The sequence below is a fragment of the Ascaphus truei genome, chromosome 15, assembly GCF_040206685.1.
Source record: "Ascaphus truei isolate aAscTru1 chromosome 15, aAscTru1.hap1, whole genome shotgun sequence".
Taxonomy (NCBI): Eukaryota; Metazoa; Chordata; class Amphibia; order Anura; family Ascaphidae; genus Ascaphus; species Ascaphus truei.
In genome coordinates this window covers 28,974,193-28,989,064 of record NC_134497.1, presented here as the reverse complement: position 1 = coordinate 28,989,064, position 14,872 = coordinate 28,974,193, and the positions used below count along the sequence as shown (strand labels likewise).

Below are 14,872 nucleotides of genomic sequence, written 5' to 3'. Positions count from 1 at the left end.
GGGTTCACCAGTCTATCCTTAACATGTACACCCAATCCCCTCCATGGGTATATTTAACCCACCAATCTCCGTATTGCCCGCAGTTTGCAAAACCGGGCAAAAGGGCTTTCCGGTTTTCAAAGCGCATGTCAGCTTGACACCCATGCAACTTAGCATACGTGGGATACACCCTTTTTCTGGTGCCCCTTAGTCTGGGGTTTGGCCCCAAGGTGTCAATGGCCGGGATCTAGCACTCATCAAGATTCCGGCCATGTTTACACTTTGGTGCTCTGAGGTTTTTCATCCCTGTCACTTCGCTAGACTGAGGGTCTCCGGCTTAGCGGGACCCCTTTGAAGTGCAGGAAAGAAAATACCCTCAGCTCATTCACCCCTAGCATATTTACATGCCAAAGGATTTTTCCCGGGCTCACAGAAAAAACTGTTCCTGCCTGTACACTTTAAATTCACAGTATTACACACCTTATTAAAACATCATGTTCTAGGTGTACCACAACTGTAATTTTTACATGTATGTTTGTGTTTTATTTGTTTATACTTGCCCACCAAAAACCAGGGTGTTTGCGAGTTAGCCTGCTTCATTGAAACGGCTTTCTTGTGGGAACTCAAGTTCACCCAGTTTCCACGTCAATTTACCTACTTCCCAACGGCAATTGACTGACTGACTTTCAAGTTCTGCAGGCTAACGAAGTACGGATACATTGTATCGGTAAAAGCACTTCAAGTCTAACCGCAAGCCACTTATTCAATTGACTTGCGGTTACGGAGTCAAGAGCTTGAAATGGATACCCATATGATACAGCAGACCTCCCATACACAGCGCTGGCTTGGGCGCTCACCATGCCATCTTGTGCCTAAAAAGAATATAGCACACATTGCATTTACTTCTATTACAGCAGGCAGGGAATAGCCTGCAAATGGGCGTTAAGAAGATGGGGACAGGGCAAATACAGCAGTGCAGTGCAAATTATTTTAACCCCTTAATTCCCAATGCTAGTTGGGGTTAATCAGGCGGTTATAATACCTTTTATTTAGGCCTGACTAACCCTCTCCTCTCCACAGACCAGAGAGAGCAGAAGGCAGGCAGATCATGGAGTCTGCATGGAGAGGTGCCGGTCCAGGGTCCAGCAGTTACCCCCAGTTTCCAAGCCCCACAGCCAAACGGATAAATGTGGTGAGACTACGATGTAAAGATACTGGGGAAATCCTTGAAATCTATGGGGTTTCAGGCCTGAGACATTTTTGCCTTTATACACACCCCAGGTAGCAGGGAGTATGATATTAGCTTTAAAAGGGGTGATCTGTTGAAAGCTTTTTGGCATAGATTTGAGAACTTGAAACTCACAGACCTGTGGAAAGACTTTGTGGCCATTCCCGTGAGTCGTCTAGCAACTTAAATAGTGACTTATTTTTCGCAATGAGGCTGTTGCTAAGCAGGACATTATATATTGGTTACAGCGACAATGTACTTTACTTTCTGACTTGGAAAAAATAACGGAAAAGATCTGGGATGGAGGGTGGGTTTGGATGGGGGGCTGGAGGTGTAAAGTCAAACTGCGGGAAAAATATGGTATTGCTCACCATCTCCCAAATTCCCTCTTTATTGGGGGGGACAGAGGGGTCTGTTTCTACAGTGGCCAGCCCACACTTTGTTTCAAATGTGGATCCAACAGACATTTAAGTGCAAGCTATGACAAAATTAGGTGCAGTCAGTTTGGGGTTCTGGGGCATAACCGTTCTGTCTGTCCTAATGTTTTACTTTACAATTTGTGCGGGGGACAGGGTCATTCGTTTAGGGAATGTCCTGATGCAGCGCATAATAATTGCCCCGAAGACATTGAGACAGCCCTAGCAGAGGAGACCCCTGTAGTGGAGGACATCCATGTATTTTTTCAGCCCTCTTCTTTGTTGCCAGATACGGGGATAGATGCATATGGGACTAGATCTCCAGAGACATGTAAGGCCCCAGGTAATAAAGAGAGTACTGGGCTGGAGATATCCTCTGAGCAGATGGTGGAGCAGTAAGGTTAGGGGCAAAAGCCACACTGTGGATATATCAGGGACTTCCACTTCTAATGCCTTTCATGTACTGACCTGAGGGGATATTATGGAAGAGGGAGAAGCATCAGAAGCCCCCAAAAGTGAGGGAGAGGAGGAAATAGCGGATACTGTAAGGAAAAAAGATGTATCTGCCCACTGACCCCAAGCAGCCTTTTCAAGTGACACTGTGAATAGTAACAGTATTAGGTCTAACTTTCCCTGTGGTATTGCAGAGTGGGACTATGAATATTTGATATTTTGGATTTGTGTATTTTTTCTGTGTAGTATGTAATATTTGATGTTTTTTTGTATTGTATATGTTGCATGTATTTCAACAAATAAAATTGATGAGAGCTGTGCTGAAGCAGTGACATCTGGTTACAGAGGACCTACAGGAGTTTTTGAGCTACCGTGGGGCAGAATCCCAGCGAGAAGGAAGGACAATAGACTGTGCAGAAGCAGTGACGTCTGCGCCAACACCTGGACTTACAGATAACCCAAACCCTTATTTGATGTATTCAGAGACTTTATATGCTCAGCAATAATAATATCTGTTTGGGGTGGAATGAGCTTAGCTATCCATCCGGCTTAGTAAGGGTTGAAGCTGAATGTGTACTGCACCGACACACTTTATTCGAGCAAATACCCGGTATGTACCTGGCAGATACCTGGAATGCGCCGCTCCTCACCTCTGACAAGCCCCGTTGCATTTGCCTTCCCAGCCTGGGTTCATGCCTGGCTGATGGGCGGCTGATCTGTTAAATGATAATGATTAGGATTTAATAGGCTGCAATGCTTCGCGTGTCTACCAGATGGCATAAATTCATGAATTGTAATGCAGTATATATATATATACTGTGCAGAATTGAAGCCAGCAGGAATAAAATGCTTCAATCCCTGCTTGGAAAATAACTCAATGCACTCGGGCAGAAAACAGTCACAAACCTCAATACACCCGGGTATACCCGAATTCGTGGGACTAGCCGAGCTCGAATAAAGTGTGTCGCCAGTGTAGTTGGATCCCTGAAAGGGATAGGATTTTATTATTTGGTTTTCTTAAAGGGACGGTGGGCCCGTTGTTTGATTTAATCCCTGTAAATAAACCCCTGCTTAGAAAATAGTGTTTCCGGCCTTAACTTGGGACAAAAGAGACTGCAACGTGGTGTGGGCATCACAATATATAATCGTGTTTAATAAAATGCAATGTTTGTATGGGGAGAATCCGTAACACAAGTACAGACTCATTGTCCCTACCACCATTGTATATGTACTACTGCACCGACACACTTTATTCGAGCAAATACCCAGTATGTACCTGGCAGATACCTGGAATGCGCCGCTCCTCACCTCTGACAAGCCCCGTTGCGTTTGCCTTCCCAGCCTGGGTTCATGCCTGGCTGACGGGCGGCTGATCTGTTAAATGATAATGATTAGGATTTAATAGGCTGCAATGCTTCGCGTGTCTACCAGATGGCATAAATTCATGAATTGTAATGCAGTATATATATATATATATATATATACACTGTGCAGTATTGCAGCCAGCGGGAATAAAATGCTTCAATCCCTGCCTGGAAAATAACGCAATGTACTCGGGCAGAAAACAGTCACAAACCTCAATACACCCGGGTATACCCGAATTCGTGGGACTAGCCGAGCTCGAATAAAGTGTGTCGCCAGTGTATATATGTTAAAATACAATAATTGTGCATTTGGTTCCTGATTTAACAATGGAGATTTAGCAGAAAGTTGGGTCATCCTATAACTATTAGAGATCTGGTACATGGTGCGGTAACGGGAACACCCGGTGACTGATATGTGAGCTTCTAATGAGACGTATTCTATTCATTGTACAAACATTTTTTAATTATACCTTCACAACTACGATATTAAGTCGATAGTTTATCAAAGATTTTGTAAAGATTTCTGCCACTTTAATTGGTGTTTTGCAGCTAGTGAGATTTTCTTTTAAATCATTAAATATTATGATCCACTTTAAATGTATGATCCACTACATCTACTCTCCCGGCCCTAATGCTGCACATGTTGTGCTAAACCGTTCATTTTTACAATATACATCTACAGTTTAATTTCATCCTGAACTTTTTGTGATATGCCAACTTACCTCTCCTGCATGACCTTTTGTAAGACAGTTTGTGTAACAGTGCCTTTTATCTCGTCTAGTACAAAGACAAGCACCAATAATCCACCCATGCCAACACTGCAAGGTTGCTTTCAGCAGTCAGGATTACCTCTTCAAACATCTGAAGTTCAAGCACCCAAAGGAGTATATGGAAAAGATGAGGACAGAACAATCTTGCAACATTCCAACAAATATGACAGAAAATGCATCTTTCAGCCAGTCAAGGCAATTAATAAACAATGTAACTGCTTCTCATTCCAAAACATATATATTAGCAGCTGCCACCGGAAAAGATCTTGGAGAAAGTGGGAAGAGTCTGACTTGGTTTTCAGATCAGAACGCACAGAAGAGAACACAGACCGGGGAGAGACCGCATGTATGTGGGGAATGTGGGAAGGGATTTAGTGTGTTATCCAGTCTGAACACACACATGAGAACACACACTGGGGAGAGACCGCATGTATGTGGGGAATGTGGGAAGGGATTTAGTCAGTTATCCACCCTGAACACACACACGAGGACACACACTGGGGAGAGACCGCATTTATGTGGGGAATGTGGGAAGGGATTTATTGACTTATCCACTCTGAAAACACACACGAGAACACACACAGGGGAGAAACCACATGTATGTGGGGAATGTGGGAAGGGATTTAGTAATTTATCCAGCCTGAACACACACAAGAGGAGACACACAGGGGAGAGACCGCATGTATGTGGGGAATGTGGGAAGGGATTTCATGCGTCATCAAGCCTGGAGAGACACAAGAGGACACACACAGGGGAGAGACCGCATGTATGTGGGGAATGTGGGAAGGGATTTAGTCAGTTATCCAGCCTGAAAACACACACGAGGACACACACAGGGGAGAGACCGCATTTATGTGGGGAATGTGGGAAGGGATTTAGTGACTGTTCCAGTCTGAAAACACACAAGAGATCACACACAGGGGAGAAACCACATATATGTGGGGAATGTGGGAAGGGATTTAGTGTGTTATCCAGTCTGAAAACACACAAGAGAACACACACAGGGGAGAGACCGCATGTATGTGGGGAATGTGGGAAGGGATTTAGTGACTCTACCAGTCTGAACTCACACAAGAGAACACACACAGGGGAGAAACCACATGTATGTGGGGAATGTGGGAAGGGATTTAGTCACTTATCCAGGCTGAACACACACAAGATGACACACACAGGGGAGAGACCGCATGTATGTGGGGAATGTGGGAAGGGATTTAGTATTTTATCCAGCCTGAACACACACAAGATGACACACACAGGGGAGAGACCGCATGTATGTGGGGAATGTGGGAAGGGATTTAGTCAGTTATCCAGCCTGAACTCACACAAGAGAACACACACAGGGGAGAGACCACATGTATGTGGGGAATGTGGGAAGGGATTTAGTCACTTATCCAGTCTGAAGACTCACAAGGACACACACAGGGGAGAGACTGCATGTATGTGGGGAATTTGGGAAGGGATTTAGTCAGTTATCCCACCTGAACATACACAAAAGGACACACACAGGGGAGAGACTGCATGTGTCTGTGGAATGTCGGAAGGAATTTAGTGACTTATCCAGTCTGGACACACTAGGACAAACACAGGGAGAGACCACATGTATGTGGGAAGGGATTTAGTGATTTATCCAGCCTGAGGAGACACAAGATGACACTCAGGGGAGAGACCGCCAGGCATGTTTAGGGATAACCAGCGACTAAGACGCTCACATATAAGTGCACACGTGTATCTGTATTGCACTAAATCACAATGAAAAGGGATTTTAGTTTATGGTGCATAAAACGAGCATTTTAAAAGGTTAAAAAGTTATAATGTTTTAAATGCAGGTTATTTGTATCGTTCTTATTTTAGTTTTATTGAAAGAAAAATGTTCTTAATAATTTATATTTCCATGCTGTTGGTTCTAATAAAATATGCGTTCTCCATTATGCTGAAGCGGTCTGTAGCCTCACTCAGCTGTGAATTGGAATAGTTTTGCAGCAACCAATTTGCCGTCGACATTAGGCTGCAGACGGACCCTCCGCCACCAGATGCTTCTAATGTAAATTTTATTACTGTTTTGGGTATGGGTTAATTTAAGGGATTTCGGGTAGGGGTTTTTAGGGTAAGTGCTTGGGGTATGGGGTTTTAGGGTAAGGGATTAATGTGTGTGGTTTTAGGGTAAGAATTGTGTGACGTACTTCATAATAAAGGTGAAGGAACTGTGTGGGGTTAGGGAGGGGGCACGGGACAGGAAGCCCCTCGCTCACCTCTGGGTTTTGTTTGGGGCTAGTTCAGTTTTGGCGGGAAAGTGAACTTTGTGTTACCAGGCAGATGTGGGACAGATGTCAGGTGATTGGCTGAGGAGTAGGTGCTCGGCAGGTGGGCAGAGTGCTGTGTTTGGGCAGACCAGAGGCAGCGCGTGGCTAGGAAGTTTGGGCAGGAAAATGGAAGGTACGGTATATGGAGACGGAGCAGAAGTGTAACGATGCGCAGAACACGCCCCCAGCGGCGTGTTCCTTCCTTCCTGTTTACTTCTGATCGCCGCCCTCTAGCTGAGAGTCAAGATCCTGTGTCTTTAAGGATTCTGAAGCAAGCAACGCCATCTTGCTTTCTGGCAAACCCCGCCCCTCTTCCTCCTGACAGGAAGTAAGCCTCTCTTTGCATTTAGTCTTTTTCTACCAGCCCTGGTGCCTGCTAGTACTCATCGCATACTGTGCCTGTCTGGACCTCCTTGGGACCTTTACTTATCTCCTGTGGATTCCGGAAGACTGGGACAGTAACTCTTATACTACTGAGGTTAGTTTATCGTCGGGTAATGTAGGTACCTGCTTAGTAGGGTTCACCTTGACGTGGTAGCAGGCTTATAATTCCTTGGCCAATGGATTAGACTAAGAACCCTTATGTTATGTTTAGTTTCGCTGCACCTTGCTGTTTCTGTCACTATAGACAGAAAAAAGGATCCGGGGCCCATCTACTCCAAAAAAGTTGAGTAGTCACCAGCAGAGGAGTTAAAAGTTATACGTTATTAAACTACATAAAATCAAAAAAACGAACAGCACAAACACTCCCACGCGTTTCACGCCCACTGTGGCGCTCTTTCAAGGAGTACAGGGAAGGGGGAGGCTCTGAGTATTTAACACACTCCCCATCTTACAAAACAGCTGTCTAGAATAATCAATTGATTGTGTTTTGCAGGAAGAAAAGTGAAGAGCAAAGAAGACAAGAAAAAAAACAAGAAAAACACATAGCTAAAGATAATTCATTATTTAATTCATATAAACAACTGAAAAAATACATAAAGCATTAATTCAATAATAAAATAAATAATACATAAGAATTGTTGTACCAACGTTATTCCAATACTTAATTTTTAATCAGTTACATAGGAAACTATTATGCCTCACGGAGACTGACCGGCCATATAATAAAGCACTGGTCAACATAAGATATGTGCAGAGTTAACCCATTACCATATAAGTTAGATCAAAACGACACCTAACTAGGGTAAATGGTTCAATACACCTATCCTCTTAGAGGGATAAAAAATTGGAAAATCAGTAAGGTCAACATATCAAATGAAAATGTCCACCTAGCACAGAAAAACATTATGAAGTAGCATTAGTGTCTGTATTGGCACATCACTGATATATACAGAGAATGACTATGTATAAGACGTAAAACTTTATACACAACATGACGGGAATTGGCCAAATAATGGCTTAATACATAGTCTAGATAAGTAAATTAATAGACTCATGATAAGTTCACTGTAATATTATAAGAAGCTTTTTAAATCCCAATCAATGTTTAACCCATTGGGTACTAATGTGTTAAGAGTAAAAATCCAAAATGCCTGCGTCTGTGAAGCAGATTGGCTCTATCATCACCTCTGTAGTGTGGTTTAACAGACTCCAGTGCTACACACTCAAAATTTGTCAGACTCCCTTTTTGACAGGTGTCAAAATGCCTAGAGACTGGATGCATTTGATCTCTCTTTGTGATAAGTCTCAAATGCTCAAGTATGCGTTGTTTGAGTGGTCTTGTCGTTAATCCCACATAACGCTTGTTACAACCACACTTGAGCATATAGACAACATGGTCTGTGTTGCATGTAATGCATGACAGTATCTTGAACACTCTACTAGCATCAGACCCTGAATTTTTTTTCGTCTTTACAAGATATTTACATATTTTACAGTGGTGACAGGGATAGCAACCAATAAGATTAGGAAAAAATCCTTTAGTTTTAGAAATTAGTCTAGGCACACTAGGTGATATTAAATTACCCATTGTTTGAGATCTCTGGAAGACCACACGGGGATCATGGGTCACCATATTTTTAAGAAGAGGGTCAGTAGCCAATATGTGCCAATATTTTTGGATTATCTTTTTGATGTCATTTGCTTGGTTGCTAAACCTGGTAACAAAAAAAGGTGGCAGATTGTCAAAATCTTTTTTGCATGATTGATTTCTTTTTGATTTTGAAGTCAAGACACAACCTCGCGTTTGAATAAGATTCTCTCTAGGCTCCAATTTTGCATTAAGGTAGGCTTCCTCAAGGATCCGAGGATCATAACCCCTTGCCTCAAATCTCTCAATCATCTCCAATGATCTTATCTCGAAATCCTCAATGCTCGAACAATTTCTGTGGTGATAAGTGCCAAGCAGGGCAATCATAGGAGCTGACACCGGAATAAGGGGATAAACGGCTGGCAATTGTTTACACTTGCTCTTGGAGCTTATACACAGTTGCCGTTTTTCTGTTTCTGTCACTATGCCTTTAAGAAGTCTGGACGTTCTCCAAGAAGCAGTCCTTCTCTGGATGTTGTGTATGTGAAGTGACTAACCAAATGTGGCGCTCATATACATTTAATAGTGATAATAATGATACTTATACAAACACAATGGTCGATTGCAGCTGTAACCTGGTGTAGGATTGCTTTCTCAATCCTCATGGAAAATGGAGAATGGATCATCAGGAAGCGCATACCATGTGGAAACATAAGAAAGAAAAGTGCTTTTTGTGCAATATTGTGCAAACAGTGTTGTGGAAAGTTGCTAGCACAGAATGTGTACACAGGATACTCACAAACGTGAGGTGGAGTATAGGCACATAAAGGTATCTTTATGGACTGGCTTCAGTCTCTGGTGCAAGGTGATGCCACAGCAAACAGATTCCCAGATGACCTTAGGGTAGGAAGACACTGGACATAGCGTAGACTGTAGGGCATTTAATAAAAAAGGTAGACAAAATCCAATCTACTCACATATTAATAGGTTAAAAACAGCATTTAGATCGCAATGATCTCAGCAATTCGCGCTCTTTTGCTTCCACCGGATGGGGCCTCACTCTCAGGTCTCCCTCCTTCATATATATATATATATATATACCATTTTGTTGGCAATTGATTACCAGCAGATCTCAGTTAATCAATTGCCAACAAAATGGTATATATACTGTTCATACTCCATACAACGTCACTCCTGAGGAAACCAAGAACGGTGAAACGCGTAGAGTGACGTTGCCTCTACCCACCGGAACCTTCGGATACGGATGACGTCACTTCCGGACGCCGGAACGCATCCGTGACCCGCACAGAAAGGAAGGAGGGAGACCTGAGAGTGAGGCCCCATCCGGTGGAAGCAAATGAGCGCGAATTGCTGAGATCATTGCGATCTAAATGCTGTTTTTAACCTATCAATATGTGAGTAGATTGGATTTTGTCTACCTTTTTTATTAAATGCCCTACAGTCTACGCTATGTCCAGTGTCTTCCTACCCTAAGGTCATCTGGGAATCTGTTTGCTGTGGCATCACCTTGCACCAGAGACTGAAGCCAGTCCATAAAGATTTATGTGCCTATACCCATAAACCTTTATGTGCCTATACTCCAACTCACGTTTGTGAGTATCCTGTGTACACATTCTGTGCTAGCAACTTTCCACAACACTGTTTGCACAATATTGCACAAAAAGCACTTTTCTTTCTTATGTTTCCACATGGTATGCGCTTCTCTGGATGTTACCTTGTGCTCTGGACTCCATGTTCCATGTTTCCTGGTTTCCGTTTCTAGACTCCTGTGCTTAAGCATTGGTTTCCCACAACCCCCGCGTTGGTGCCTGAGAGCGCGCGCACTCCCACTCTGCTGTCAGAGCGTGCGCGTGCAGCTGGATCACTTGTGTCTCTGAGCAGGCACCGCACCTCCGGACGCATCGCGCATTCTCATGCGCGCGGCGCGGTCACGTGACTGCGTGCGCTGATCCCCAGCTGCACGGCAACTTACTCCCTTCGTATCCCCTGCGGCCTCCCCACCTCGCTAGCGGGTCCTTCCCTTTCTTCCCTGCGCTTGTGAGGAGAGCACAAGTGTGACAGTATGCTCGGCCCAACAAACGGACCCCCAGAGGTGGCCCCGCCTTCCTCCATGTTCCATGCCATGTTCGTGTCCATGTTCCTAGTTCCTGTGCCCCTGTATCGTTGGGAGATCCTAATCCCCCCTAGTCTAGTAAGGATCGTTCGGAGTCCGATCCTGAAGGGGGGGATACTGTAAGGAATCGGGGAACACGCCCCCTGCGGCGTGCTCCCTCCTTACTTGCCGCATCTCAGTTCCCGCTCTCCTTATAGAACATGCACGCACCCGCGGTTCCCTACTCGTACCACGGAGCCCGGCCACCCCTGGTCGCGTTACGCATTCTCTCATGTGTGGCGCGTACACGTGACGGCGTGCGCCGCCCTCCAGCTGCGAGTCAACTTTCCCTTTTTCCCTCTATTTCTAACTCTGAATCTCCCATTCCAGCCCTTGAGGTTTTTCCTGCTTTAACCCCTGCTGGCAGTCCTGTGTGCTTTCCCCGTCAGAGAAATAATCCTTTCTACTTCCACGTTCTAAGCTTAAATTTCTAATTTCTGTTCCCAGGGTCATTCCTGTATTAACCCCTGTGGGGCACCCCTATGAGCCTCCTTTGGTAACTCCCTGTTCTTCGCCAGCCAAGGTTACGTCCCTAGCTCCAGAAGAGAAATCCCTTGTGTCTCCCATTACAGAGGAAAAGCTCCCTATTTTTTACTCTCAGGCACTATCTGGCGTATTCTCTACCCATGCTTAGTTTCTCTGATGTCTCTCTGTATGGCATGCGCCGTCCTCTAGCTGCGAGTCAAGATTCCCTGTTGATTCTCTGTGTGGCGGGTGCTGCCCTCTTGCCTAGTTTTCCTGATGTCTCTCTGTATGGCATGCGCCGCCCTCTAGCTGCGAGTCAAGATTCCCTGTTGATTCTCTGTGTGGCGGGCGCTGCCTCTAGCTGCGAGTCTTCCTTCCGATGCATCGCTGCCCCTTAGTCTCTTGGATTGCTCGGAGTTCTATCCTTAAGAGGGGGGTATTGTATCGATGCGCGGAACACGCCCCCTGCGGCGTGTTCCTTTCTTACCTGTTTACTTCTGATCGCCGCCCTCTAGCTGCGAGTCAAGATCCTGTGTCTTTAAGGATTCTGAAGCAAGCAACGCCATCTTGCTTTCTGGCAAACCCCACCCTCTTCCTCCTGACAGGAAGTAAGCCTCTCTTTGACTTTCTCTTTGCATTTAGTCTTTTGCTACCAGCCCTGGTGCCTGCTAGTACTCATCGCATACTGTTCCTGTCTGGACCTCCTTGGGACCTTTAGTTATCTCCTGTGGATTCCGGAAGACTGGGACAGTAACTCTTATACTACTGAGGTTAGTTTATCGTCGGGTAGTGTAGGTACCTGCTTAGTAGGGTTCACCTTGACGTGGTAGCAGGGAAACGTGGTGTGTGTGGTGCTCAAATTTGGGCAGGTATCTTCATAAGACATATAACATATTGAGACCATTTGATATGGTGGTCCGGTGATGATGGAGTGCCCCTCAATTAAACGCAATAAAATGCATGATTACTGTAGGGGAAGTGACTGGTGGAGTCAGTTGGGACAACCACAGGGATGTACACAATAATCACCCAAACAGTAAGGAACAATGTCCATAAGCAGCAGGATTTAAATAAGGCACAATGGCACTTTACCTGCTCCAGGGGGCACTCTCAGGATCTATAGCGTGCAGTCCATCCGTGAGTAGATACAGGAAAGCAGTGGATGCAGATAGAGCACAGCTCCAGACACCCTGCAATGTCAAGCAGGAAAAACAAACCAGGCCACTCCGCAGTAGTATAAAATCAGTTCTGTATTGATGCCAGCTTAACACATACAGGGAACAAAAATAGGACAAATAGAACGCACCTACGCGTTTCGTACAGGGTACTTTATCACGTAGGTGCGTTCTATTTGTCCTATTTTTGTTCCCTGTATGTGTTAAGCTGGCATCAATACAGAACTGATTTTATACTACTGCGGAGTGGCCTGGTTTGTTTTTCCTGCTTGACATTGCAGGGTGTCTGGAGCTGTGCTCTATCTGCATCCACTGCTTGACGTGGTAGCAGGCTTATAATTCCTTGGCCAATGGATTAGACTAAGAACCCTTATGTTATGTTTAGTGTCGCTGCACCTTGCTGTTTCTGTCACTATGCCTTTAAGAAGTCTGGATGTTCTCCAAGAAGCAGTCCTTCTCTGGATGTTACCTTGTGCTCTGGACTCCATGTTTCCTGGTTTCCGTTTCCAGACTCCTGTGCTGAAGCATTGGCTTCCCGCAACCCCCGCGTTGGTGCCTGAGAGCGCGCGCACTCCCGCTCTGCTGTCAGAGCGTGCGCGCACGTGCAGCTGGATCACTTATGTCTCTGAGCTTGGCTCCGCACCTCCGGACGCGTCGCGCATTGTCATGCGCGCGGCGCGTTCACTTGACTAGGTGCGCCGATCCCCAGCTGCGCGGCATCTTACTTTCTTCGTAACCCCTGCGGCCTCCCCACCTCACAACCGGGTCCTTCCCTTTTCCCCTGCGCTTGTGAGGAGAGCACAAGCGTGACAAGAAGCCGATAAGGAAATTGCCTGAGGTTAGGGGACATTGGCTGTCCCGCTCCCCAAATTATGTGTTGTAATAACAGCTATATATACTGTATATAGGGTTTTGTGCTGTCGCAGCATGATGACAGTGGGTTAAAAGTGCAAATGCTGTTTAGCATCATTCTCTGGTTATTGATCATTATATACTGACTGAGGCCAGGGTAAAGTTGGGCAATTGGTCTTTCCAACACAGAAACATGAAAAAAACCTACTTTAAAAAGGTTAGTGTCTCCTCCTCCCAGGGCTTAAGCTCACCCCACCCCATCCCACTTTTTTAAAGTAGAAGGTTTTTTTCGTGTTTCTGTGTTGTACACACCCACTGCGGTCATTCTCCCTTCAGCAGAGATAAATGAGAATTGTCACAGTTTAGTGTTAGAACCTGCTTTACTGGTCATGCCGTGATGCTCTGGCCAAAGGGTTTAACTAAATAACCCTTACGAGAATACTAATGAAATCTTTGACTATATATTTTGTCGCATTGGGCATTGTGATGATTTGCCATTCTGGCGGTTCTGTCCCCTTAACCCTCACCTGTCTGTTAGGATCTAGAGGCACTCAGAGAGGGCATTTTAAAGGTGATTCGCATGCACGGTGTGCGGGCTCCATAGGTCCCGCCCCCTGGATGCGTTTCCGTCCCATGTCCAATGACGCGCGACGCATGCGCAGTGCACGCTCTCCGAAGTCCTGTGGTCTCCGCCCCCGACTCTGCCTACGCTCTGACAGAGGTACGCGGCACAGCGTTCATGCGCGGGCTCCCATCTCTCCTCGGGTCCCGCCTCCGGTCTCCTCCCCCGCACTGACGTGGGTGCCGTAGCGCACGGGTTCGCGGTCAATAGTGGTTCCACCTCCACTCCTAATCGGCTGCACAATAGTGCGCACCTGCGCGATCCAGCAGCCTATCAGTGAGGGCGCCACTACTTCCTGGTTACCTCCCATTGGTACGAGGCCCTTTATACCCTGAACTTCCTTTCCTTGCAGAGCATAAGCTTTGTTTGTGACGCTGCATCTCGCTGCAATCCTGTAAACTGCCTTGCCTGTGTGTGTCATCAGCATAGAGGTGATAATTAAACCCAAAAGATGTTATTAGGTCACCTAGAGAGAGTGTACAGAGAAAAGAGAAGAGGTCCCAGGACAGAGCCCTGGGGTACCCCCACAGAGAGATCAGAGGAGGAGGAGGTGTTAGCAGAAGAGACACTGAAAGTACGATGGGAGAGGTAGGATGAGATCCAGGATAGAGCTTTGTTCCGAATACCAAGAGTATGGAGAATGTGAAGGAGAAGAGGGTGGTCCATGGTGTCAAATGCTGCAGAGAGGTCGAGTAATATGAGCAGAGTGTAATGACCTCTGTCTTTGCAAGCATGGAGGTCGTCAGTTATTTTAGTGAGGGCTGTTTCCGTGGAGTGAGCAGTGCGGAAGCCAGATTGTAGAGGGTCTAAGAGAGAACAGGTGTTGAGAAAATGGAGCAAGCGAGAGAATACAAGACGTTCAAGGCGTTTAGAGGCAAAAGGCAGGAGGGAGACAGGTCGATAGTTAGAAAGACAGGTAGGGTCAAGCTTGGTGTTTTTGAGTAATGGTATGACTGTTGCATGTTTGAAGGAGGATGGAAAGGTTCCAGAGCAGAGGGAGGAGTTAAAAATGTGTGTGAGCGTAGGGATTATAGTAGGAGTATGAATGAACCCCATGGAGGGCCATATTTCCTGCATATACACTTGTGCTAAGTACATGTGTC

The 14,872-nt window shown here is 45.7% G+C and overlaps 1 protein-coding gene across 1 annotated transcript in view; it reads left to right on the top strand.

Annotated features, from left to right (window-relative positions):
- Positions 1-6,266, top strand: part of LOC142466744 (uncharacterized) — a 56,513-nt gene extending 50,247 nt beyond the window's left edge. The window contains exons 2-3 of the mRNA XM_075572105.1: positions 1,060-1,171; positions 4,222-6,266. Of these exons, the coding sequence (XP_075428220.1) occupies positions 1,099-1,171; positions 4,222-5,675 (1,527 nt within the window). The 5' untranslated portion in view covers positions 1,060-1,098 and the 3' untranslated portion in view covers positions 5,676-6,266. The remainder of the gene's footprint in view (positions 1-1,059; positions 1,172-4,221) is intronic.
- Positions 6,267-14,872: the final 8,606 nt, after the last annotated feature.